This window comes from Ursus arctos, unplaced genomic scaffold (assembly GCF_023065955.2).
Source record: "Ursus arctos isolate Adak ecotype North America unplaced genomic scaffold, UrsArc2.0 scaffold_3, whole genome shotgun sequence".
NCBI classification, from domain to species: domain Eukaryota; kingdom Metazoa; phylum Chordata; class Mammalia; order Carnivora; family Ursidae; genus Ursus; species Ursus arctos.
In genome coordinates this window covers 79,465,167-79,489,965 of record NW_026622985.1, presented here as the reverse complement: position 1 = coordinate 79,489,965, position 24,799 = coordinate 79,465,167, and the positions used below count along the sequence as shown (strand labels likewise).

Sequence of the window (24,799 nt, the reverse complement as noted above, 5' to 3'; positions counted from 1 at the left end):
TCAAGCAAAACTTCCTCAGATCAAAATCTGAATCACAAAAGAATCGAACCATCCTTTGAAGTTCACTGCAAGGGGCCGTACCTTGTATTAGATTCTCTGCTGATGGTGTTGGCTTCGGTGGGAGAGGAGAGCAGATGAGAGTTACTACGACTTTAAGGGCTCAAGTGTTGGAGGAAACAACCCCCAGGTCTTATGGGGCTCCAGCAAATACCACTTTCTGCCTGTGGACAAACTGCTTCTCCCACCTGAGCCTCAGTTTCCTTGCCTGAGAAATAGACAAATAATGGGAAGCGGGATTGCTGAGAAAAGTATAGGCCTATCCTAGTGTCTGATGCATATGGTCTTCTCTCATTCAAGGGCAAGAGCTGTATCCAATTCCTCTGTGTACCCCTCTGACACCTAAGCACAGCGCCTCGCCATTAGTAGCACGCCACACTTCTTTTTTTTTCCTGATAGCAATACTCCATACATTTTTGATGAATGGACTGTGCACCTGACTTTAGGAAGTCTGGGAGATGAGGGAGGACAGACTGACGAGCACCTGGACTCACCACCACCCCTCAATCTTATAGCTCCATGTTAGTTGTGTCCTAATCCTAGACGTGTATTTGACCCATATACTTTGTTTCAAGATGGAAAGGGCTTTCTACAAGATCTAATCCAATACTCTCACTTCTCAGATGAGGAAACAGTCCCAGAAAGAATATATAGCTCTTTCATGTACAAACAACTAAACAGTCCATTGTCCTGCTGGCTTAGGAAGATTAAGTAGCTTTGCTTTAGTTACGGCTTCTTCAAATAGTTCCTCTTGACCAGCGTTTCTCAACATCGGCCCTGTTGACCTTGGGACTGACTAACTCTTTGTTGTGAAGGGCTGTCCTGTGCACTTGACGATGTGTAATGGCACTCTGGCCTCTACCCACTAGATACCAGTAATACACCCTCTTCTCCCTTTGTCATAACAATCAAAAATGTCCCTACACATTGCCAAACATCCCCGTGAGAACCACTGGCCTAGACATTACTGTAGGTAAAATCCCTTCATACGAAATGCTGAGGCCCTCGGGTTATCCCATCAAAATGTGATTGTTTTAATGAATAGTTTGCCAGCAAATCTCATTTGTAACCAGCAAGCTCTGGAGAAAAGACAGAACCACTCTGTACTGAGCACCAGGTCTCAATCACTGCTCAGGGCCTCTTATTCTATATACATGTGTCATTTATTTATCATACTGCCTACTTCCAGTGGACTTTGAAAAGTCCTTCTCTGAACAACTCGCTATGTTCTTTTTTTTTTTAAGATTTTATTTATTTATTCGACAGAGATAGAGACAACAGCGAGAGAGGGAACACAAGCAGGGGGAGTGGGAGAGGAAGAAGCAGGCTCATAGCCGAGGAGCCTGATGGGGGCTCGATCCCATAACGCCGGGATCACGCCCTGAGCCGAAGGCGGACGCTTAACCGCTTTGCCACCCAGGCGCCCCAACTCGTTATGTTCTGAGTGCTGCCCGGGAGTCTGGCTGTGGAGAAGGGTCTCCTCGCTGTCGGAGCCCCTCTCACACTATACTCTCCCTGCCTGTCTGTCTGCCTGCCCCAGTGGCCTGTAAGGGCCACAGCTGCAGAGACAATGACCATGTAATTGGCACATGGGACGTGCCCAATAAACATTTCTTGAAGGAATATGCAATAGAAATCATTATATGTTGTATTTCGTTGTGAGTCAAAAGCACAGAACTTAGCTACAGCTTGCTTAGTTTACGACAACCATTGCTTCTGTTTATTAAGAAGCTACCACAAGGGAGCCTGGGTGGCTCAGTTGGTTAAGAGTCTAACTATGACTTACCCAGGGCATGATCTCAGGAACCTGGGATCAAACCTCACTTTGGGCTCCCTGCTCCGTGGGGAGTCTGCTTTTCCCTTTCCCTCTGCCCCTCCCCTTTTCCCCTTCCTATGCCCCTCCCCCTGCTCAGGCACCCACGTGCCCACACTCTCTCTCAAATAAATAAATAAAATCTTAAAAAAAAAAAAAAAACCTACCACAAGCCAGGAACTTTATATGTCTTTTCTCACTAATAGCAAATCAATGTTAAAAGATAGATACTATTAACCCCATTTGAAAGATGAGAAAATTGAGGCTCAGAGAGTTTATGACTTGAGTGATTATATAGTAAGAAGTCCATTTCTGGACCTAGGCTCAGTGAAGAGCCAGTCCTAGTCCTCTCTGATATATTACTGCTCCTGTCTACAGTCATAAACCTTTGTGTTAACTCTTTCTGCGAAAAGAATGATTAGTTCCTGATTAGGGACCTGAAAAATGACTGTATAGTTTTGTATGGTTAAGATCAGTCGACCCTTGCCTCTCTGAGAGATCTGCAGGGCCATGGAAATAATCTTGTTATACAAAATTGGCTTAGTCCCTTTGGGCTGCTATAACAAAAATACCATAGACTAGGTGGCTTAAACAACAGTTTATTTCTCGCGGTCTGGAGGCCGGGAAGTCCAAGATCAAGGCACTGGCAGATTTGATGTCTGGTGAGAACTTTTTTCCTGGTTCATAGATGCTGTGTCCTTTCATGGCAGAAGTCATTAGGGCGCTCTCTGAGGTCTCTTTTATAAGGCACTGATACCGTGACCTAATCACCTCCCAAAGGTCCCACCTCCAAATACCATCACAATGAGGATTAGGTTTCAATATATGACTTTTGAGGGGACACGAACACTCAGTCAATAGCAAAAATATTGTCTATAAGGGCATTCATGGTAACAAGATTTCATGTGTGGCCAAGAGTCAGGGAAACTCTTTTAATCCTAGACCTGGGGAATGGGCGTGTACATGTATAGGAAAAGCTACCAGACAGGATAAAATGCAAGATCCTACCACTGCATAAATTCCATTTCCTTTGTGAAATGGTTGCTGAAAAGTCTGACCCGTAACTCTGCCTTCTCGAAATACATCTTAACACCCCCATTCAGTGTTTACCATTTGCTCCCTCAGATTGTCAGATTTTTTTTTAAGTATACAGTGTAAGAACTGTCAAGTGTTTATTTTCTATCTACTCTGTCTCCTCAAAGAAATTGCCTGAAGGCTAGGACTCTTGTCTTTGCCATCTTTGCTAGGTGCTCGATCGTTGTTGACAAGAAGAACAGTGGTGAAATAGGAAAAGTTATGCCTTCCAGCCAGTAAATGAGCAAGTCTGAGCACCTGTGTGCTCAGCCCCACTACCTGGTTATGGGGCACCCCAAGAGGGCAGACAAGGCCCCTTTTCTTAAGGAGCCTGCAGCTTTATCTGTTCCTTCCTCAGCTAGTGGCAGTTAAAAGCTGAGGAGACCTATTTTCCTCCAGTCTAAGGGAGTCTATTGAATAGGTAAAGGAGGCAGTAGACAGAGGGAGATGGATTCTCTCCCTCGCCTATCTTGTGCTAGTTGAGGTAGGTCTGCGGCTGGCCCGTAGGAGGCATTCCAAAGGACCATTCCATCGGTGTGTGGAGACGCTCGGCTCCTTTCCTGGTTTTCCTTAGAAGGAGCCAGGAGAAACTGGAAGGTCTAGACGGAGGGGAAGGTGATGGGGCGGGGCGGGGGTTCCTTTGCAGTTCCACCTCCATCTCCTGGTATCCCCTCTCTGATCCCGGGGCAGGAGAGAAGGGCTGAGTCCGAACACCTGCTCGCCGGGCTGGGCTGAGCGCAGTGCCAGGGCCGAGCCTCCCTCCCCCTAGATGCCCCGCCCCCGACGTTCAAGCCCCGCCCGGCCCATCAGGCCCCGCCCCTTCCCCGGCCCCCGACTGGGCCGCGCTCACTCCCCAGCGGGGGCCCGGGGAGCCTCCAGGCGGAGAGGCTCCCGCCCGCCCTGAGCAGCGGCCTCCGCATGGAGGAGCCGCTAGCCCCACTAGCGGGGTCGGGGCCGCTCCCGCCACCGCCGCCGCTGCGGGGAGGCGGAGCCGCCGCCGTTCCGGAGCCCGGAGCCCGGCAACACCCCGGACACGAGACGGCGGCGCAGCGGTACAGCGCCCGTCTGCTGCAGGCCGGCTACGAGCCCGAGAGGTGACGCCCAGGGCAGAGCGCGCGGGGCGCATCCGGGGCGGGCGCGGCGGCTCCGGGAACCCGGCGACGCTGCGGGGGAGGGGAAGGGCAGGCCCCAGCACCCTTGCCTCTAACCGCCTCAACCCCTAACTTCCTGAAACCCGGCTCAGACGCCACGCACCTGGCCTTGGTTGGGGGATGCAGGCAGGCGCTGTGCAAAGGGTTCGGTGCTGTGCCGCATATGGGAGCAGGTCAGAAAAACGCTCCCCAAAATCTTAGCCCTGTATCGGGCTTCGGTTATACACCCGACGATACCTGGTCCAAGTGGCTCCAACTCCTGGGGTGGAAACAATGCTTGTTGGCGTCCCTGTCCAACTTTGTGTACTCCTCCTTTAGCTGTTTTCCGCCTAGAACTATCTCCGGAGTCTTACTGGCAGGTGTAGGTGTCCGGACGGATGCTTCCTCAGAGCCGGGTGAGGACACTGCCCCCTCCTCACCATTCACTGAGGTCTGATGAGTCTGCCAGTGCAGCTCATCTCAGGGTTTCTCCTAAGATTCAGGACGCCCTCCTGCCCTTAGCCTGCTGGGGTCTGTAAGAGTCACTGGAAGAAGAGTGGGGATGTTGAGCTGGGCCCCAGGGGTACTGGCTGAAAAGGAGACAGTGGCTAATCTCTGGATTGTATCACAGCTTGAAATGCAATCCCGCTGTCCTTCCGGTCCAGAGGATTTGGACTTCTTTCTCTGCCCCATCTGTTGGTGCTCAGCAGCTTGGGGAGGTGACCTGGAAGCTGGGTTGGGGGTGGGGGTGGTCTGGGAGAATTAGCCCTGCAGCTCTGCACAGGGGCTGGAGGCTTATGTAAGAACTTTTAAAGGCTTAAGGGGCTGCTAGGTGAAGCCTGGCCTCTCCTGCCCTGGCAGACTGCCTCTGTAGAATTGACTCAGGTTTGGGCAGCCCTTTCCTTCCTCCCATCCTAGAAATCCGGCTCCTGGGCCTCAGGGTCCAGGGTGATAGGGAGAGGCCGGATGAGGTGAGGGAGCAGGCCGGGACCCTTGAAGGCTTGATGGAGGCAGCGCCTTGGTCACAGCAGGTATTGCAAAAGTATCATTTCAGAGCTCAGACAGGGGCCAAGAAGGAGCAGTCCTTCTCCACATTGTACGTCTGCACAAAGGGGCCATCCCCACCCCCCACCAGTCTCCAAAGAACCTGTGTCAAACCTGAGCCCCAGCCAGGTGGTGTAATGAGATTCCAAACCTGCTGGCTAGACCTCCATCTGCTATCACTGGCTTAGAGCTGTGGGAAGAGGACAGGATTGCATGAGAAATCCTGGGTCCTGGGTTTGAGGCTAGTGTTATTGTTCTCGGGCTTGAACTTGGGCAAGCCATGTTCCTTGTTCCCCTCAACGATGCCAATGTTTTTGTTACCTCCTCTCCCCATCGCACCCTCCCCTCAGAAGTGTTTTGAAATCTTGTCCCTTCCAGTGGCCCCAGACCAGAGACCTCTGGCTCCCCGCCTGGGCACTATTCCCACACCGCCCTGAAGAAGGTGCTTAGGCCTGCCCCTCTGCCCAGCTCCCTTCACAGCTGCTAGGTGGGGAGCCTTAGGGGACCAACAGCCCTTCCTCAGGCTGAGGAGGCCCACTGGTTGCCTCGGTGTCTCTTCCCCCTCTTCCCCGTGGAGGAAGCAGCTGGGGGAAGATCAGGAAGAGGGAGGAGGAAAGCCACGGGATGGATTAACAGTCTCTGGAAAAGGACAGCCTAACCCAGGGCTGAGCCCAGGAGCTTAGAGTAATGAGGAGCCCTGACAGGTCAGAGCTGGACGGGGTGTGGGGCAGCAGGAGAAGGGGCGTAGGGCCATAAGCTCTGTCATCACTGGGAAAATGACCCTCCCCATAACTCAGCCTGGCAGCCTCCTCCCCTGGGTCCAAGTTCTAGGCTGGGGCAGGTGTCCCATTAATTTCATTTGTGATGGCAGAATCCAGCTGCTGTCCTGTGCCCCAGCGCTGGTGGAATCCTGAATAGTACCCTACCCATTTCTGACCCATTCTGCAGGGGATAGTGCCCTGGAGCAGGTCCCTTAGAGATCTAGGGTCCCTTAGAGATCCAGCCCTATCCGACCGCTACAAAGGTGTCCCAGAGCAGCCTCTGCATGGCCAGGGTCCCTTCTCTGGCTGGTCTCACTGCTCTGCCTCCAGGTGGTCCTAGTGCTGTGCCCCTCAGGAAACCCTCACTCCCCCATATGACACGGGCCCTCAGGATGAGTGCATGAGTGCCGAGGAACTGGAAGTGCTTCCTGCCCCCCCCCCCATTCAGCAGAGAACCCCGGCAGGCGCATTCCCTCCTTTCCAGTGCCAGAGCGCCCTCAGAAGCCCCCATCAGGAGCCCTACTCAGGGCTCCATTGGTGGGCTTGCGGAGGGGGTGGTCTGTGAGGTTCCCATCCCTCACATTAAGAGGAAAGTAAAGGAGACACTGGGCATCTGAGTCTCCTCCAGCACTCCTCACGGGCCTCATCACCCTAGCTAGCTCTGTGGGAAGGTCCCCCTCCCCTCTGCACACAGGTGGAACAGTCTGTATTTTCCTGGCAGGGTCCTGGGGCGTCACTGGGGGAGGCTGGGCATCCCAGGGAGGCTCCCCTGGGCCTGGCTGCCACCAAACTGCTGAGAGGTAAACAGACACAGCCTCCCAGGACTTGCGGGGGGGGGGGGGGGCACAGCCAGCCACATTGCCAGGAAGAGGACTGTGTCCCTGCCCTGCCTTTCTCTCCCCTTACCAAGAAGTGAGCTGTGGGGACCACAGGAGGATGGAGGAGACTGTGGAGTTCGGGGGTGGGGGGATCTGCTCTCTAGATTTTGGTCAGGGAGTAGCATTAGCAGTTCTGGTCACACAGAGGGAAGGGTCTGTCCCCTGCCACCCCACCTCTCCTCATGTGAATCAATTTGCTACCAAATCTTAGAGCCCCCATGGAGAAATCTGGGTCTTGCTGGGCCCCCGGAGCCACCAAACTTCTGCTTTGGGAAATCTTCAAAACTTCCCTAGCCTGTCCTAATTTGTATGCATACTTGGCTAGGCCAGGCCTGTGATCCTCCCTCACCTTCCCACCACACTATCCTCCCAAATAAAAACCAATTTTCCTCTCTGGGGTTAAAACCCCAATGATTATACATCACTTTCTGAGCTGGGGACAGGGATGTCGAACTGAAGCATTGGATCAGGAAGCCAAGGCAGTACCCATCCTCCCTCGCTTTCTGCACTGAAGCTTTTGCATCTGTAAAGTGGGGATCTCTAATAGTTGGCAGCTAATGGGTTATAGAGTAAATGTGATCATTTATGAAAAAATGCCTTGTAAACTGCAGAGGGCTTCAAGGCTGCCCAAAGGTCAGGGAATGTCACTGTTGGGAGCGCCTGTCCCCTAGTCATGATGTTGGGGGAGATGGGAGCCTACGCTGCTGGGAGGGTACAACCACAAACTCCAGTATGTTGGGGAGCTGTGAGCCCACACCCAGTACCTCAGGGCTCCAAGTCCCCATCACAGTCTGGCCCTTGGTCTTGGGTAAAGGCAAACCGTGTTAGAGGTGTCCCTGGGCTGGGGAGTAGGAAAAGGGGAGACGGGGGCCAGATGGCTGGGGGAGCCCAGACTGGGGCCACCCAGGTTGGGAGTGAACCTGGGGGGCGCGCTGCGGGGAGGGGGGGCTAGGAGGCGGGACCACCACTGGTGGAGGGGGCGTGTCCCGGCCTGGTTCAGTCCCCTCCCCCCACTGGAGCCACACGCCCTCCCCCGCCCGGTACGCGGGGCCGCTGTGCCACTGCAGGCGGCGGCTGGGCCCGGCTCCACGGGGCCTTTGTGCGGCGCGGGGCGGAGGCGGCGGCCTCCCGGGGGAGGGGCGGGAGGAGAGGGCGGCGCCCCGGGCCCGCCTCGCCGCTGCCGCAGCCCCCGCCCCCGGCCCGCCTGGCCCGCGGCGGCAGCGTGGCCGCGGCGCGGCGTCAGCACAGCAGCGGCGACAGCAGCGACAGCAGCCACAGCAGCGGGGCGGCCCGCGCGGGTGTTTATGTCGGGTCGCGGTGTCTCCCAGCAGCATGGCGGACTACCTGATCAGCGGCGGCACCGGCTACGTGCCGGAGGATGGGCTCACCGCGCAGCAGCTCTTCGCCAACGCCGACGGCCTCACCTACAAGTAAGCCCCCGGGGGCGGGGGCGGGGGGGCTTGGCCCCACCTCTGTGCACCCACCCGCGCGCCGCGATCCCCCGGCCCCGGCCCTACACGTGCACCGTTCCCCCCTCGGGGACGCCCGCGTTCTCCGGCCCCGATTCGAGTGACTTGGGGTGGGGGTGGGGGGGCTGGGCGAAGGAAGGAAGGAGGCCCGCGCTGAGAGCAGACGGACGTGGCACAGCGACATCGCGGGCCCTCGGTGCCATGCCCCGTTTATGGCCGGATCCGGGTTCGGCCTGCCCCCTTCCTCCTCTCTCGGGTATCTTGGCCCCATGGAGGGGCTTGGGGCTTGTGGGAACTGGAGATGTGGGAGTTACGGAGAGACTTTTTCCAGACCTTGGTCCAGGACACCCTCTCGCTCCCAGCTCACATGAGGGCAGAAGGGACCCTGGAGTCCAGCTAAGGCAGCTGCTTGGGTGTTGCCTCCAGGAGAGGCCCAGCTGGGCAGTTGGGATGGCTCCTTTTTGTCACGGACCTGTCCAGCCTTCCTTCCACTTGTGCCCTGCCTGCCCACAGGTTAGCACTAGTGACCCCCTGGACATGGGTATTCTGTGACTACCACCCCAAGCCCACCCCACGTGGGATTTTGGAGGAGGATGAGACCTCTCCGTTTGCCTCTGGCTTAGTTTGCTTTTCCATGGGCCCTGGGCCAGTTGTCCTGTGGGCTGCAGGCCTGGCACTCGCTCTCCTGGCTGCAGGACTGTGTCCGTGCCAGGAAAGAGCATCAAAACCTGGGACTGGGAGGAGTGGGGATGCTGGTAAGTCCAAAGCACCCCTGCCCTGTCTCCTGCCAGTCCCTGCCCTCGCCTGTAGGCATTCCTGCTTGGCAGGCAGTTTCCCTAGACACCAGGATTCCCAGTCATTCCTGAGTGGCCAACTTGCCTGGCCGTAGCTGGGGTGTGGGCTAGGTGAGGAATGTAGATAATATGGAGAGTATGTCCAGGGGTCCAGACTCCAGCGTTTCTCCTCCTGCCTCTCAGCCACAGAGGCCTCTTCACTTACAGAAGGCTGCCAAGGGGGCAGGGGCATTTAGGGGTCTTTATTCGTTTGGGGGTCTTCGATGAAGGAGGAGAAAGTATCTCTTTGATATATTGTTCACTGGAGTCTTCTAGGAGAACTCACCAGGGAAATTCCTAGGAGTTTCTCCAGGTCTGGGGCAGGTTAAAGACCCCACCCCTCTGATCCACCCTGGAGCTTTTCCTTCCTGCACTGGGGTGCCTGCTGCTTTGCTTAGTCTGGTTGGGAGTGTTCCTGAAGCATGGAGCATTTGCTTTTGGGTGTGTCTGTCAAGGCCCTGTGATTTCAGGCAGATCGAGCCCATGGGGCCCCCTGGGCTATGGCACTGTACTTTGCCATTCCCATGCAGGCCTACACTCTCCTTCTGGGGTTTGCTGTGACCATGGCCCACCCTAGCACTGGCAGCTGCCACGCTTTGGCCAGGGCGCCAGTGTCCTGGTCCTAACAATTGTAAAGCCCCCTTCCTCCCCTTTCCCATCCCAGGCCATGTCTGTGGGTTGCTCCAGGCCAGCTGGAGTGGAGTGCCTTCTCTGTCAGAACGCGCCCCATGCTCAGCCACCTGGGGTCCCTCCATGCTGTTCTGAACCCCTTGTGACTCAGCAGCCCCAGCCCTGGGCTTGCAGCTTGTCCTGTGCTTTGTGGTGTTCTTGCCATGCTGCACTACTGAATGGCTTCTGGGTTCGTTCCGTGTTTGCGGACTGTCTCCCCCCATCAGGATGGAGAAGAGTTTAAGGGCAAGCACTGTATGTGCCATTTGTGTCATTACGGGAAGTAATACGTCCCTCGCTGAACTCGGAGCCCTGAAGACAATAGACATTTGGGGCCAACCGCCTTGGTGGCACCCCGCGTCCACAGACCCTCCGCTGGCTTTGGCTGTAGGTCTCTGGGCTGGAGTCCACAAGATGCTAGTGGGGGGCATAAGGGGGCTTCAGCCCTGCTCAGGGAACAGCCTGGATCAGAGGGCTCCAGTCTCTGCCCCTCTTGCCGCCCCCATGCTGCCTCCCCTAGGCCCTGCCCCTTTGCGGGACCCCTCCCCACCCAGTAACACTCACTTTTCTGTCTTCACAGCGACTTCCTGATTCTCCCAGGATTCATAGACTTCATAGCTGACGAGGTGGTAAGTACCTCTTCTGCTGACCTGGGAGGAGAAGGACCATGCATGTGGTAGAAGAGGCTGACTTCTTGCTCAAGGGCAGGCTGTGGGAGAGACTTTTCTTGGGCATGTAGCCTTTATTGCTGCCAGAGAAACTGGCACAGTGCAGTGGGTCATGTCTAATGGAGCAGAGGTAGCTGTGGGGATTCAGGGGTGTGCTGAGCAGTAGGCCTGGCCCAGGGCGGGAGGGCTTCACTGGCAGAGCCCACGGTGAGGTCCAAAAAGGCCCTGAGGGGATGGGCATGGGTGTGGCAGCCTTCTTACCACAGACGGGAAGGATTGGATTTTGTCTGAAATGCTGAGCAAGGACATGACAGAAGCCAGTAAAATTCTGGAAACTTTGGATGAGGTGGACAGACTTGTTTGTGGATCCATAATGCACGGGAATTGGCAAGAGGATTTGAAAGAATTAGATTTGGGACCAATACAAGGAAACACAGCGCCTCACTTTATTGGAGGGGCTCCGCAATGAGCCACGCGAATGAACAATGTTCCTTACAAATTCAGATATGACAAGCTCGTAGAAGCCAAGGGTAAGTGTTGACGAGTATAAGTCATTTCACGGAAAAGTCAGATTCTTTTTTTTTTTTTTTTAAGATTTTATTTATTTGTCAGAGAGACAGCGAGAGAGAGCACAAGCAGGGGGAGCGGCAGGTGAGGCAGAAGCAGGCTCCCCACTGAGCAGGGAGCCCGATGCGGGACTCGATCCCAGACCCCTGGGATCATGACCTGAGCTGAAGGCAGATGCTTAACCCACTGAGCCACTCAGACGTCCCAAGTTAGATTATTCTATGATGAATTCATGCACATTAAAGAAATAGTTTCCTTTTTTGCTGTAATTGATATTCAGTCCGACCCTCCAGAAAGACCAAAGGTCCGAGTGTGCCTGTGTCATCTTACATCGGAGAGACCCCCGTCCAGCCTGTGTAGCCAGTGCTGATGCAGACAGATTTTTAGGGGAAAATTTGGGCTATTCTGGATATGTACCCTATGATGGCAACCAGGGTGTCTTGGTTCAGCTGTTCAGTTTAACAAAGTTTACTAAGCCCTCTGGCTTTGTGCCAGACCCCGGGCAGGGTGCGAGGAAGAAAGGGATGGAAAAGGCCCCTCCCGGCCATCCAGGGTCTCCCTGTCCTGTGGCCTAGGTCAGGAGGGCTGTGTGGCTCTTCTGTGGTTTGATGGGAAGGGAGAAGGTTTTCTAGGCTGCAGGGCCTGGGTTCTGAACCAGGGTCTGTGAGATGGACTTCAGGGGCCTATGAATCTCCAAAAATTCTCTACCAAAGTCTGTGAGTGCTTTGGAGGCTAGGATCCACGAGCTGTTGGCCGGAATCTCAGAGACAGATTCCTCCCAAATGTGTATTTACAGCCCCGACTTCTCCCCTGAGTGGCACACCCCCAGTTACCTACTTTCCTGGATGGCTGACAGACTCCTTCCCGTGCCTGCCTCCCCCCCCCCCCACAGTCACAGCATCTCCTGCCTGGCCCTGTCCTGCAGCCTCCTCGGAGGCCCTCTCCACATCAGACCCCGAGTGACCTCTTTAAAACGTAAAGCAGATCATGTCTCTCCTCTGCCTGAGACCTTCCTGTGGCTTCTCAGCTTAGAGTCGAATCTAAGTTCCTCTTCCTGGCTTTCAAGGCTACACATCCTCACTGCCCACCCATCCCCCTGCCTGCCTCTCTCCCCTTAGCCCCCGCCTCCCACCTCGTACTGTGCTAGCCCTTTTCTGTCTTAAATGCACCTCAGGAAGACTGGGAACAGAGGGCAGTTTCACACACGCAGCCCCCTCTGCCTGTAACGACAGTCCCTCAGACTCCGACTTGATTGGTTCCCACTGGTCGTATCCCAAGAAAGAGGCTTGCCCTGACCACCGCGTCCTTCCTCCTATGGTCACTTGGCTTTGTTGTCTTTCTTTGGAGCCTTTATCCTGACTGAAATAATCTCGCACGTGTTTTTCGTGTTTGTCGTCTTTCTTTCCGAGTAGGATGTAACCTCCAGGAGGGACAGCAGGCACCTTACCTGCCTTGTCCGCTGTGGTATCTGCAGGCCTGTCCTGGTGCTGGGGACCCATAGGAGCTCAGTAAATGTTTGTTGAGCGAATGGTAAAACTCTTCACGTAGACTGTGCCTCTATTCTCAGGACCTGACTTCAGCCCTGACTCGGAAGATCACTCTGAAGACACCGCTGATCTCCTCCCCAATGGACACTGTGACGGAAGCCGACATGGCCATTGCCATGGCTGTGAGTCAGGCACTGGGGTGGGGGGTGGGGGGCTGAACAGGGGACCGGATTCACAAGTGGGGTTTGCAGAGCAAGAGGGTTGCCCCCTGGCTCTGACCATGCTTCCCTTCCACCCCAGCTGATGGGCGGTATTGGTTTCATTCACCACAACTGCACCCCGGAGTTCCAGGCCAATGAGGTGCGGAAGGTCAAGGCAAGTACCAGGCCCGTCCCCAGAAAGAAGATGCGACCTGGCCGCCCCCTCCTTTGCCATCCCTGCAGGCTGGTGCGTCCCCTGGCTGATTGCTGTGGGGTCTTGTCTGCCCTTCTCCACACTGGGGACACAAGGCCCAGCCCTCGTTTGCCCACTGGCCCCTCTCCCCATTGAGAGCCCTGGCCCCTCTGTGGCGTGGCCATACACCACCTTCTTCCAGCCTTTTCCTTCCCCGTCTCCACCCCCAGAAATTTGAACAGGGCTTCATCACGGACCCCGTGGTGCTAAGCCCCTCGCATACCGTGGGCGATGTGTTGGAGGCCAAGATCCGGCATGGCTTTTCCGGCATCCCCATCACGGAGACAGGCACCATGGGCAGCAAGCTGGTGGGCATCGTAACCTCCCGAGACATTGACTTTCTTGCCGAGAAGGACCACACCACCCTCCTCAGTGAGGTACCTGCGGGGCGGAGGGAGGACCTCACATCCTGGGGCCTCAGGCTGGTGCCTGTGACCAGGGACCAGAGGGAGGCCTGGCTCCCTTCTCTCTCACCTGCCAACCTGCAGGCAAATGTTCCTGGCTCCACAGGTGATGACTCCGCGGAACGAGCTGGTGGTGGCTCCAGCGGGTGTCACGTTGAAAGAGGCGAATGAGATCCTGCAGCGCAGCAAGAAAGGTACCCGGGAGTGGGCGGAAAGCTCCAGACCCCCCAGCCTGGCCCCCGGGACCCCAGGCCCCCTGTTCCTTCAGAGCTTTATAGATCGTCCCAGCAACCAGACTGGCTGGGCCTTGGGGAAGATTTGCATAATCCCAGGTTGGGGCATGAATCCTGAGGGCCTTCTCCTGGCTTAGGAAAACCTGTCCCTTATTCAGTGTCTTCACACTGTGTCTCCCCATAAAGCTCGTTATGTGAAATACTCATCACAAAGAAAGTCTGAAACATGCTGCTTTTTATCTCCCATATTCCATTTAAAAAACCTGTATGTCAGCTTATTAAAGGCCCTGAGAAATTCTGCAGGTAGGTTTATTTGACATTGGGGCTGCTGACATAATATCCATTAGGCCCCTATGGGAGACACTGGGCAACGCCTCCCTGGCTCATATTGGATTGTTTTCTGGGGGTGGTATTGGAGAGGCTATGTGTTCCTCCCTGCAAAACAGCCTCACCTTTGTGCCCTGGCTAGGAGTTTTCGACCACTGTGGCCTGTGGCCTAGCAGGTGAAAGGCTGCCAGTGCTGGGGGGCCACCCACCCAGCCTGGTTAGGCCACAGGGCAGGAAGAGCTCCGGAACCCACTTGGCTAGCAGGTTTCTTTGCTTCCTGTTCCTTGGGCAGAGGGCCAGAGCCCTAGGAGCATTTCCTGGGTGGGTGCTGTCACCTAGTGGCTGGTTTGGGTACTTCAGTGGAATCTCTGGCCGAGTCTGTTTTGTCCTCACCGCCCCCCACTCCCACTCCAGCCCCAAGGGGCTTCTGCTCCTTCACCTAACCTCTGCATGCCTCATCAGGGAAGCTGCCCATTGTCAACGATCGTGACGAGCTGGTGGCCATCATTGCCCGCACTGACCTGAAGAAGAACAGGGATTACCCTCTGGCCTCCAAGGATTCCCACAAACAGCTGCTGTGTGGGGCGGCCGTGGGCACCCGCGAGGATGACAAATACCGCCTGGATCTGCTCACCCAGGCAGGCGCCGACGTCATAGTGCTGGTACGCACACCGCCCCGGAGCACGGTGGTTCAGGACAGTAGAAGCTTCTGGAGACCGGGTTTGCCTCTAATGAAGCCTGAAACCAGAATTAGGAGGGTCACTGGTACTCTGACAGCTCAGAACAAACTGGGGGCCCGTTGGAGGGCCCTCCACACCCTAATACTTAGAGCTCACATTCTTTGAGAGCCTCCCACTTGCCAGGTCCTGCACTAAGACCTTTCTGTGGACCCTCACCACAGTTCCCTGAGGTTCAGTACCACACCCACCCGTCAGATGAAGAAACCAGGGCGGAAGAAATTCAGTAATTTCATCTGGTAGTGAGTTGGTGGGAACAGGCTGTGGCCCAGGCAACACCTCCTTGCTGTGTGGACCGGTCCATACCGTGGGTATGATGGGGCTTTGTCTGCTCTGAGACCATAAGCTAGTGGTGCTCAACCTTTTGGGCCTCTTTGAGACTCAGTCTGCTGAGAGCTGTCAAGTGTTTTCCCGGGGTGGGGGAGAAAAAGAGCTTTCTCATAACATTTTTTATACAATTTCAGGAGTTTGTCCGCTCATGGTGCCCCTCCTCCCGTGAGGACTGTTAGCCATCGAAGCCTGAGCTTTCCTGTCCCCCTTCTCACAGGACTCCTCCCAAGGGAACTCCGTGTATCAGATCGCCATGGTGCACTATATCAAGCAGAAATACCCCCACCTCCAGGTGATTGGGGGGAATGGTGAGTGCAGGGTCCCCGTCAGCCCCCAGCCCTTGCTCCCTCACTGTGTAACTTCTCCTCTGTCCTTCAGCATCCCTAGGTGATGGCATTGCTCCTGCGTGGGCGCAGAGGGCTGAATGACCGGGCTTGGTCCCTGGGGGTTGGAGGGGGGAGGGTAGACTGGGGTTCCAGGCAGCCCCAGAGCAAGGCAAGGGCATCCCATCCTCACACTGTTCCTCTTTCCCCGCTCCTCCAAACCCTCCTCCCCACCCCCCCAGTGGTGACAGCAGCGCAGGCCAAGAACCTGATTGATGCTGGTGTGGACGGGCTGCGTGTGGGCATGGGCTGCGGTTCCATCTGCATCACCCAAGAAGGTAGGTGTCAGGAGAGCGATGCCAACAAGAATGCCCCACTGGCCTCCACGGGCTCTGGGGCCCCACTCTGGGTCCACAGATGCATGCTGAGTGCTCACTGTGCCAGTTCCCCTCCAGGATGGGGGGCTCAAGGGAGGGAGACCTGGGCTCAAACTCTGTCGGGCCCACTGACTTGGGGGCGGCTCGTGTAAGATAAGGTTACTGTGAGTTTTGGGCATGTGCCAGCCGGCTTCTTAGATTCTGGTCAAGAAGGCCCAATCTGGAGGCTCAAGGCTGGTGTGAGTACTTCTCTGAGGGGCTCGCTGGAAGCCAGCTCCGAGCTGGGAAAAGCTTTGTGACATGGAGATAGTTAAGATGTGGAGATAGCGTGTCCCTGAATGTGTAAGGACGTACAACCTTATCATGGGTGGTGATAGTGGGGGAGGGGGATCCACTCAGTCACAAAGCCCTTTTGTGGGGCGCGCTCCTGACCATGATGTGGGAGAGTGCGAGACCCTGAGGTGTGTCCCCGTGTGGTTGAGGGGTGCTCCCTGGAGCCCGGTGTCTGACTTGTGGGTCCTGGCTTGGCCTGACGGGATGTGTCTGGCCCCTCGAGTGAGGGTCATTTCCCCACAACACTGAGTGACCCATTTAGTCTTCCCTGCCCAAAACGTCTTCTCCTTTTGGTGTTCAGAGCCTCTGCTTTCAAGTTTCTACTGTCCCCCTTAGCTGACCATCATGGTAAATGTTGGCCTTCCCTCGGTGTCTCAACAAATATTAATTGAGCACCTGTTGTGTGTCAGGCACTGTTCTAACTCTCGGGATGCAATAGGGACAAAACGGACCCGAGGTGCTTCCCAAGAAGGCCTCTCCTCCACTTTATCCAGCTTTACCTCCGTCCCGAGAAAGTGCTAGCTCCCTGGACTTCCCACTTAAAACCTCATACTTAAACACCTCGGACAGTTGAGCGCAGAGAAATGCACACCGCTATCCCAAAGGAGGCTGTGAGGACCTCCTAGTGACAGGCTTTGCAAATGAAAGAGGTTGAGGGAGAGGTTGAGCCTGGGGACCCCCCAGACCCAAGCGCACCGTTCTGGGGGTGGGGACGCTATACTTTGAAGGCCGTCAGAATCCCGCGTGGTGCTGTTCTCGGTGGAGACGGCCAGGTCCCCCGAGGGACATTGCCCCTGGTGTTCTTCTTTGCTGTCGCCTGTCTTGTGCCTCAGAAGTACCACCCAGCCCTGCCCCTCCTCCCAAGCGGAGGTGGGGCACACGGAGGAAGGGGCCTCCACCTGGCCCCTGGGCTGCCGCGGGCTCCTCTGACTGCTATGCCCTCCCACAGTGATGGCGTGTGGTCGGCCCCAGGGCACCGCCGTCTACAAGGTGGCTGAGTACGCCCGGCGCTTCGGGGTGCCGGTCATAGCGGATGGTGGCATCCAGACCGTGGGCCACGTGGTCAAGGCCTTGGCCCTGGGCGCCTCCACAGGTGAGGGGCTCTGCTGGGGACTGGGCAGGCCGGTGGGGGGCCGGGAGCTGGGCAAGGGCAGTAGGAGGTCTATGGGGCTAGAGGCACTGACCCCTCGACCACCACAGTGATGATGGGCTCCCTGCTCGCCGCCACCACGGAGGCCCCTGGCGAGTACTTCTTCTCGGATGGGGTGAGGCTCAAGAAGTACCGGGGCATGGGCTCCTTGGATGCCATGGAGAAGAGCAGCAGCAGCCAGAAACGATACTTCAGGTGCCCTGCTTCCGAACCCCGGCCCCAGGCCCATCAGCCCGCAGCCCTCCGGCATCCACACCACCTGTGACCTCCCCACACGGTGCCTGGCCTCCATGGTCTTGTTCTGGAAACCGAGGCACAGGGTACAAGTAGTAGACCTGGGATAGGACCTGGGCCATCTGACTCAGAACCCAGGGAGTGGCTGCTTTGGGGGGCCTTGCGGGTGGGCTCCCCTCTGCTGGGTGGGCTCCCCTGGGCCGTGGGGCTGCTTGGCTCAGTCTCTTTGCCCTCCACGCAGCGAGGGGGATAAGGTGAAGATCGCACAGGGCGTCTCGGGCTCCATCCAGGACAAAGGCTCCATTCAGAAGTTCGTGCCCTACCTCATAGCAGGTATCCAGCACGGCTGCCAGGACATCGGCGCCCGCAGCCTGTCTGTCCTGCGGTGAGTGCTGGGGCTGCGGGGACCTGGGAGGCTCCTGACTCCTCCCTGCTGCTTCTCTCCCTCTTTCTTTCTCTGTCCTCGGTGCCCCTGACGCACTCCACCTACCCCCTTCAGGTCCATGATGTACTCAGGGGAGCTCAAGTTTGAGAAGCGGACCATGTCGGCTCAGATCGAGGGCGGTGTCCATGGCCTGCACTCGTAAGTGTGGTGGCCTCCTTGCCCCAGCTGGCTGGCACTGGGTCGGGCAGGTGGGGCCATGGTTCGGAGGCCAAGCTGAGGTTTCAGGGAACCCTTGGGCCATCTGCCCCAGGGATGGATGCTGCTGCAGGATGACCCCATGGGCCTGTCCTGCAGGGCCTAGCCCGCCCTTGAACCCTGTCCTTTAGCCCCAGTGCAGGCAGGCCCCTCCCCTCCCCTCGGGCATCTCCCCGAGCAGGGCATGGGAGATGTGGCCGCTGGCCCCTCCTGGGCTCCCAGTCCCTTGCTTGCTCAGAAGCTTGGTGGCTGGTGGCAGAGGCTGGTGGCGCTGAGCTCTTGCTGGTGGCAGCGTCAGGCAGGCAGGTGGAGGCCGCGGGCACGAGCCCCCTGGCGGGGAGAAGGGCAGAGAGACAGATGCCAGGGCCGGCGCCGGGGCGACCGTGGGCGGGGGCAGTGCTAGCTGGCAGCAGTAGTCACAGAGGCATGCGTCCCCGCCCTGGTCGAGAGGGCCTGTCCCCCCAGGCATCGGCGGGCATCTAACCTGTGTCTCTTTCTGCCCCATCCTCCCGTAGCTATACCTTTCTGCCGTGTAAGTAACCGCGCTGCCCGGGCCAAGTGTAGAGTAGAGCAGGGGCAGTCTGGGTGGGACCTGGGCTGGGGGCGGGGGCCGTTGGGTCGGGGGTGGCACTGGGGTGTAATCATGGGACACGGACCCTAGGACCAGCACCGAGCTGGGGGCAGCCAGCCGTGGCCCCTCCTCCAGCGGAAACGGCCCCTTCTGGGGTGCAGACAGATGTCCCTGCCCGCAGGCCTGAGGTTTCCCTGTCTTGGACTGGGCCCAGTGACCACACGGGGCCTAGGCCACTGTGTGTGCAGGGGTGGGGTAGAGACATGGGCGGCAGAGGTTCAGCTTGGTCTGAGCTTGCTCTGTGAGGACGGACTGTCTTTAGCTGCGTCTCCACCCCCAGCATGGAGGACAGTCTGCTCAGCTGTGGCTGTGGCCAGAAGGAGCATGGCTGTCTCTGGACCTGGCATGGTTCTTTCGGGAGCCTTGGCCTGGGGAACACAGAGGCGCAGGACCTGCTCTTTCCCACCCCCCCACCCCCCACGTGGGGAGGCCCTGGCAGCCCAGGGTCTAATGGCAAGGGGATCTGGGAATGGAGCAGGGTCCAGACACCCACTCTTGGCTTCCCTCTTGCCTTGTCCCCACAGTTACGAGAAGCGGCTGTACTGAGGATGGTGGTGGAAGCCGGGGCAGTGGAGGGGGTGCGCCGCAGGGTGCCCCTTTGAGCACAGCCTCCCTCCATAACTGAGTGGTCCATAGATTTGCACTACGGACTCCCCAGCTCCTTTCCAGGGAGAGAGGAAGGGAGCCCCTGAGGGTCTGCGGCCCCTCCTGGCCATCCCCTGCAGAGGCAGGACTGCTCCTGGGGCTCAGCTGCCCCAGGGGTCCCCCCGGGCTCCCCCTCCTTCAGTCCCCCTGAGCCTAGCCAGCCTGGGCTCTCAGGCCCTGTGCCTGCCTCAGGTCTTTCTCGCTGCAGCCTGCTCCGGCCTGGCACCCACCCCTGGGGCAGGTGGCCCCTCCTGGCTTCCGTAGGGCACCTCCCTCCCCAACCCCCACCCCGGAAATGGTGCTCTCCTGGCCCTGCCTCTGGCCCCTTCCTGGGCTGCTGCCCCCTCAGCCATGTGGCACTTCTGGGCTCCTGACCTAGGCCAGAGGGAGGTCTCTGCCCCCTTCCCCCGGCCCTAGGCTCCCCAGCCCTGCTCCTCAGGCCGCTCCCCCGTCCCTGGCCCTGGGGAGGAGGCTGCCCATCATTCCTGACTCACCGTCACCCCCAGGTGTACCATTCCTGCCCTTCCCTCTCAGCTGCAGTCGAAGGCTTTAACTTTGCACACTTTGGGGTCACAGTTACGTCATTGTATATTAAATAGTCTGAATAAATCAAGAGGTCTCAACACCTCTGCCATCCTGTCTCTGCCCCTTGTCCACTGGGCAGTTGGCCCCTGTCCTGGTGGGGAGCTGGAGCCCCGAGCCCCGATCAGAGCGGGGGTGGGGGTGGGGCACCAGGCCCAGCCTCCCCAGGAAGCTGAGGAGGGAGCTGGGGGACTCTGGGGCTTCCTGACACAAGTGGGCCACATGGCCGGGGGCGGGGGGGTCTCCCAGGCCCATGCCTACACCGGCATAGTCCCCTGCCGCCTGTCGCCAGCAGCCACGCAGGCAGACGGAGTGGCAGAGGGGCCACCGAGGCTGTAGAAGATAAGCGTCGGGAGCCTCACTGGTGGCTGCCCACAAGTCCCCACTGTGGCCTCGTGACACCAAACGGTGCAGCCTGGACACAGGCGGGAGCAGAGCATGGCTGTGGCCCTGACCTGCGGCCTCATCAGTGAAGACCGTGTGTGGGTACCAGGTAGAGGGGCTCCGCTCCCACTGTCCATCTGTGGCTCGGGCCCTGTGTCCCAGCCTCAAACCCTTCCTGGTGGGGACAGCACTGACATATGGGCTGCTGAATATCCTCAGCCAGGGGGGTGGGGGGAAGGTTCACATTGCCTTCCTGTGCTTCTGTTGTAGTTGGGCACTGGGCACACAGCCGTGCCACCAGGTACAGACACCGCTTAGGAGCGGAAGCAAAGAGCACGAATGTTCCAGGGACAGGAATGAGCAGAGGGTGTAGAAACAAAACCCCAGCTTGTGGGTCGTGAATAGCTGGAAACATTGCCCTCACTGTCAGGGAGGGGCTGCCCTAGGCTGCTCTTGGAGTGCCTGCCGGTACCTGCCCGCTCCCAGACCCTTCCAGAAGGAGCCCCCTGGTCTGGGGCCAGCCTGTCACGGTGGCATCTTCCAGCTTTGCGGCGTCTTCAGGGGTGAGAAGGAAAGAACTGGAGGGCAGGACCGTTGGGAAGTTCAGAGCTGGTTCGATGATGCTCCGGGGGTCGCTGCCAAGTGCCTGGGTCATTGAGGGTCCCTGGAGGCCTTGCACCTGGAGTCTGTGGCCTCAGTGAGCACCTAAGAGTCTGAGGTGACCTAGCTAGGTGGGAGAAGGATACACAGATACCAGGGAGTGGTAAAAGCTGAGAGGGGATGGACCAAAACGAGGCCATGTTTCATAGTTTGTCCTGCACGTTGGTTCACAAAAACCGTACAGGAGTCGGCTTGACCAGCAGTTGAGATGGAAAAGATCTAAGGGTTTTTAGAGAACTACAGAGTCACTCGGCATCAAGGGTGTGAGTGATTCAAAGGGAGAATTTTCCTTTTCAGCTAGACCCAACCGGTCAGTTAGAGCTGACCAGGAGAATGGGTTATCTTGTAACAATGGCCTTCCCGTTACTTGAGGTAAGTTAGCCTTAGTTTGACGCTTCCGGAGGAAATTCAAGTACAGTGGCCTTAAATTTTGGTGCGTATCCAAACCCCCTGGAGAGCTAAAAACAAACCCAGGAGCCCAGGCTCACCGAAGTAGGAGAGGGTCTGGGCCTCTGAGTTATCCCTCACTTCCAGGGCATTCCGACACATACCCTAGCTTGAGAATCACTGTTCAGGAGGAAATCTATGAACGCAGTTCCGTGGTTTCTGAGACTTGCCAAATTCTTGCCAAATTCAAATTCTTATGGACCGTAAGAATTTCAGACAACACAGCACCTACTTCATGGCCTCATTGTGGGGATTACGTGAGAGAACATATGGAAGCTTATGGGCGCTCGGTAAATTAGTCTCAGCGTGTCCTATTTGCCCTCCCCTTCTTCAAAGGGATGGAGGCTGGAGATGAGCGCATGCCAGGCTGGCCCCGGTGACACACGCACTCTGGCTTGTATAATTTGGCCCCAGTGGGGGAGGCCCAGGTGGGACAAAGGGACAGTTGCTCTAGGGAGGAAGGCCACATCAGATACATTCAGAGGTGGTCCAGAGCCACACTTGGGACAGATGCAGATCACAGACCCCATGGTCAGCAGAATGTGTCCCCGCGGAGTCCAGCCTGGTTTGTGGGGCCCAGGCGCCCCCTCCCCCTCCCCCTGGCACACACCTAGCTCCTGCCCACACCAGGCTGTGGAAGCACCGTGCCATGTCCCGGCAGCGTCTGCACTGGGTATTAGCGGTGCAGAGCGAGGGCAGGCACCAGCAGCAGGAGCTGGCCAGTGTGCCAGCCCCCCGCAGTGACACCAGCACCCAGGCGCTTGGCCCGGGAAGCGGCTCAGCACACTCTCCTCTCCGTGGCCAGCACCTCGAAGGCACAGGCCAGGTAGAGCTTCGGTACTTGTTCTAGCCGGGGCGGGAGCAAAAGCAGCTGGCGGGGCCCAGGGCACCCCGGGAGGTGCAGCTTGCCGTACAGGGGAACGGAGCCCGGGAGTTGGGGGCTAGCAGTGGAGCTATGGCTGGCCCACCCTGGAGGACAGATGGGGGAGTGGTGGCTGGCCCTCGGCTCTGGCCCCGCCTTTCCCCCCACATCTGCAGGCGGAGAGCCCGGCTCTCAGCTAGCTTGACCCGGTAGCTCGGGGAGGAGCCAGACTAGCCCTCTGCAGGCTCTTTCAGCTTCTGTGCTTCTAGTGCCAATCAGGAAGTGGGTGGGCAGCCAGCCCGGAGAGGGGTCAGCACCCGAGCTCTGTGGACTCCACTACCCTCAATTCCCCCTCCACCCCATCTCCTCACATCCGGGAGTGGGGTCTGGAGAGGAAGAGGGGCCAGCCGTGGGGAGAGGGGGGAGAGGCAGCTCCGCCTCCCACCCTCACACTAAGCTTTTTGTTCCTTCAGGATTCCCCAGGCTTGTAAGAGCCCGACTCCGACACCCACCTCTCTGGGTCCATGCCTCTTCCTCCCCCCACTTTATACATGGGCCCCTCCTCATTAGGGGGTTAGGGGGCAATTCTGTCCACCTCGCCCCACCCCCAGCAGCCCTCCGCCTCCAGCTGAGCAGGGCATCTGCTAGAGGTAGGGCCAGGGTCAGAACACACAGCCCCCCGCAGCACCCACCAGGCCCCAGCTCCAAAACCCTGCTCCCCATACCTGTTGTCAAGGTGGGTGGGAAGGTTTTCAGGAAAAGCCAAGAGAAGGGAAGTCAGGATGAGGCTCACCAGGGGTGGAGTGGCTGGGAAGGAAGAAGGGAGCAAGAGGTGGCTGTGGTGTGACGTCCTTATTATGACCCAGTGTCACTCTCCCACCCCCAACCTTAACTTCTTCCTCCCTGCTGCTCCTTCCCGGTGGACCAGGCTAGTGGGCAATGAAATGTGTTCTGAGCTTCGGGATATCAAGTAAGGGGAGGAACTTTGTTTGGACCCCACACCAGGAATTCTGCTCGGTCCTTCTACGTGGGGAGATGTTGCTTCCACCCCTCCCATGGTCCACGGTGCCTCTAACTCCTTTCCATGGCTCTTGTCTCAGAATATCTAGGCACACAAAGGAGGAAAGGACTTTATATGGTGGCGATGCTGGGGGGGAGAAGAGCAGGGGAAACGAGTGCATTTCATGCTTGGGGAAACAGGAATGCCAGGTCTGGCGGCTTTAGGAGCAGTGTGGCACTGCATCCAGCAGGTGGCGCCAGGACCCATCGACCTGTGAGACCCCGGGGACCCTGGAGTGGGGCAGTTTCCTAGGCAACAGGCAGCCTTTCTGAAAGCCCTGCCCTTGGCAACCATTCCCTGGTTGCCCATGTCCACAGTAAAATTTGGTGTCTGAAGGACAGGAGGAGCACGGGAGTAAAGTAATCTCTCAGAAAGGAGAGAAGCTGGCTGGGGGCGGGGAGAGAAGCCTAAAAGACCTGCTTTCCGCAGCCATTTATTACCAAGCACCAGTCACCGTGGCAGGTGCATCGTATCCTCAGCAATCTCATGAGGCGGTAGTGGCACACATTCCTTTATTACGGGCGGGGGAAATGAGGCCCGGAGAGACAGTGACTTCCCAAGTCACCAGATGCTAAGAGGGGAGCTCAGTGAGGAAGCAGAGCCTGCCCAGACTTTCTCCCTTCCATTCCACCCTACTTCCTGGTGGGCATGGTGTCCAAGTCCCTAAGGGAAGCTGGCGGGAGGGAGCTGAGGGTGAGGCCCATTGGGGGACCAGGAGCACTAGGTGTGGTTGAAGAGAGGCAGAGATGAATCTGCCCTTTGCAGCACGGCTACCTTTGCCCGGCCTGCGTGGGGCACCCCTCTGCTCAGGGTTCCCCTGACCTTGCACTGAGGCTTCCCTCTGGGAGGACCACAGAGGTGGAGGGGAGGGGATTTAGGAATTCTGGAGCTTGTGTGAACTTTCCAGGGAAACCAAGGACAGGCAAGGGGGCCAAGAAGGACAAAGCTGGCACCCGGGGCCATGCGGGAATGGATTCCATTTCAACAGTTGTGTAGGGAAGGCCAGCTTCAACTGGGTCAAGGGACAGATTTGGAGGATTCAAATTCAGTTCACAGATCTAATCTACTCTCACTCATTCCCCTGCTTGCCCCACATGTCCATCAGGATATTAAATCGGATCTCACCCTGAACATAACCATAAACGTTTACCGATACCTGTAAACCAGGAGAACAATCCAGTCGGAGTCTATGTCCAAAAGCGGGAGAAGACCAATATCCCAGCTCGAAGACAGTCAGGCAGAGACAGCAAATTCTCTCTTACTCAGCCTTTCTGTTCTTTTCAGACCTTCAATAGATTGGATGAGGCCCACTCACATTGGGGAGGGAAATCTGCTTTACTCAGTCTACAGATTCAAATGTTAATCTCTCACAGACACACCCTCACAGACACACCCAGAATAATGTTTGACTATCTGGGCACCCACGGCCCAGTCAGGTTGGCACATAAAATTAACCATCACAGGTCCCCACCATCGTCCCAGACTTGGTCCTTCTTAAATCTACTCCATCTCAAAAAATAGCAATTCTGTTCTTCTG

General features: G+C 57.3%; 1 protein-coding gene across 6 annotated transcripts in view; it reads left to right on the top strand.

Annotated features, from left to right (window-relative positions):
- Positions 1-3,773: 3,773 nt before the first annotated feature.
- The window catches only part of IMPDH1 (inosine monophosphate dehydrogenase 1), a 28,606-nt gene continuing 7,580 nt past the window's right edge, over positions 3,774-24,799 (top strand). The window contains exons 1-15 of one of the 6 annotated variants that reach the window (XM_026510648.4): positions 3,774-4,038; positions 8,089-8,187; positions 10,309-10,357; positions 12,531-12,632; positions 12,751-12,825; positions 13,074-13,280; positions 13,414-13,501; positions 14,330-14,529; positions 15,152-15,242; positions 15,500-15,595; positions 16,917-17,060; positions 17,168-17,312; positions 17,593-17,736; positions 17,851-17,934; positions 19,147-19,892. In XM_026510648.4, the coding sequence (XP_026366433.1) occupies positions 3,863-4,038; positions 8,089-8,187; positions 10,309-10,357; positions 12,531-12,632; positions 12,751-12,825; positions 13,074-13,280; positions 13,414-13,501; positions 14,330-14,529; positions 15,152-15,242; positions 15,500-15,595; positions 16,917-17,060; positions 17,168-17,312; positions 17,593-17,736; positions 17,851-17,934; positions 19,147-19,168 (1,722 nt within the window). In that variant the 5' untranslated portion in view covers positions 3,774-3,862 and the 3' untranslated portion in view covers positions 19,169-19,892. Of the gene's footprint in view, positions 4,039-4,413; positions 4,491-8,085; positions 8,188-10,308; positions 10,358-12,530; positions 12,633-12,750; positions 12,826-13,073; positions 13,281-13,413; positions 13,502-14,329; positions 14,530-15,151; positions 15,243-15,499; positions 15,596-16,916; positions 17,061-17,167; positions 17,313-17,592; positions 17,737-17,850; positions 17,935-19,146; positions 19,893-24,799 lie in introns of those variants that run through there. The other 5 variants (XM_026510647.4, XM_026510646.4, XM_026510640.4 and 2 more) reach the window with 5 other exon arrangements.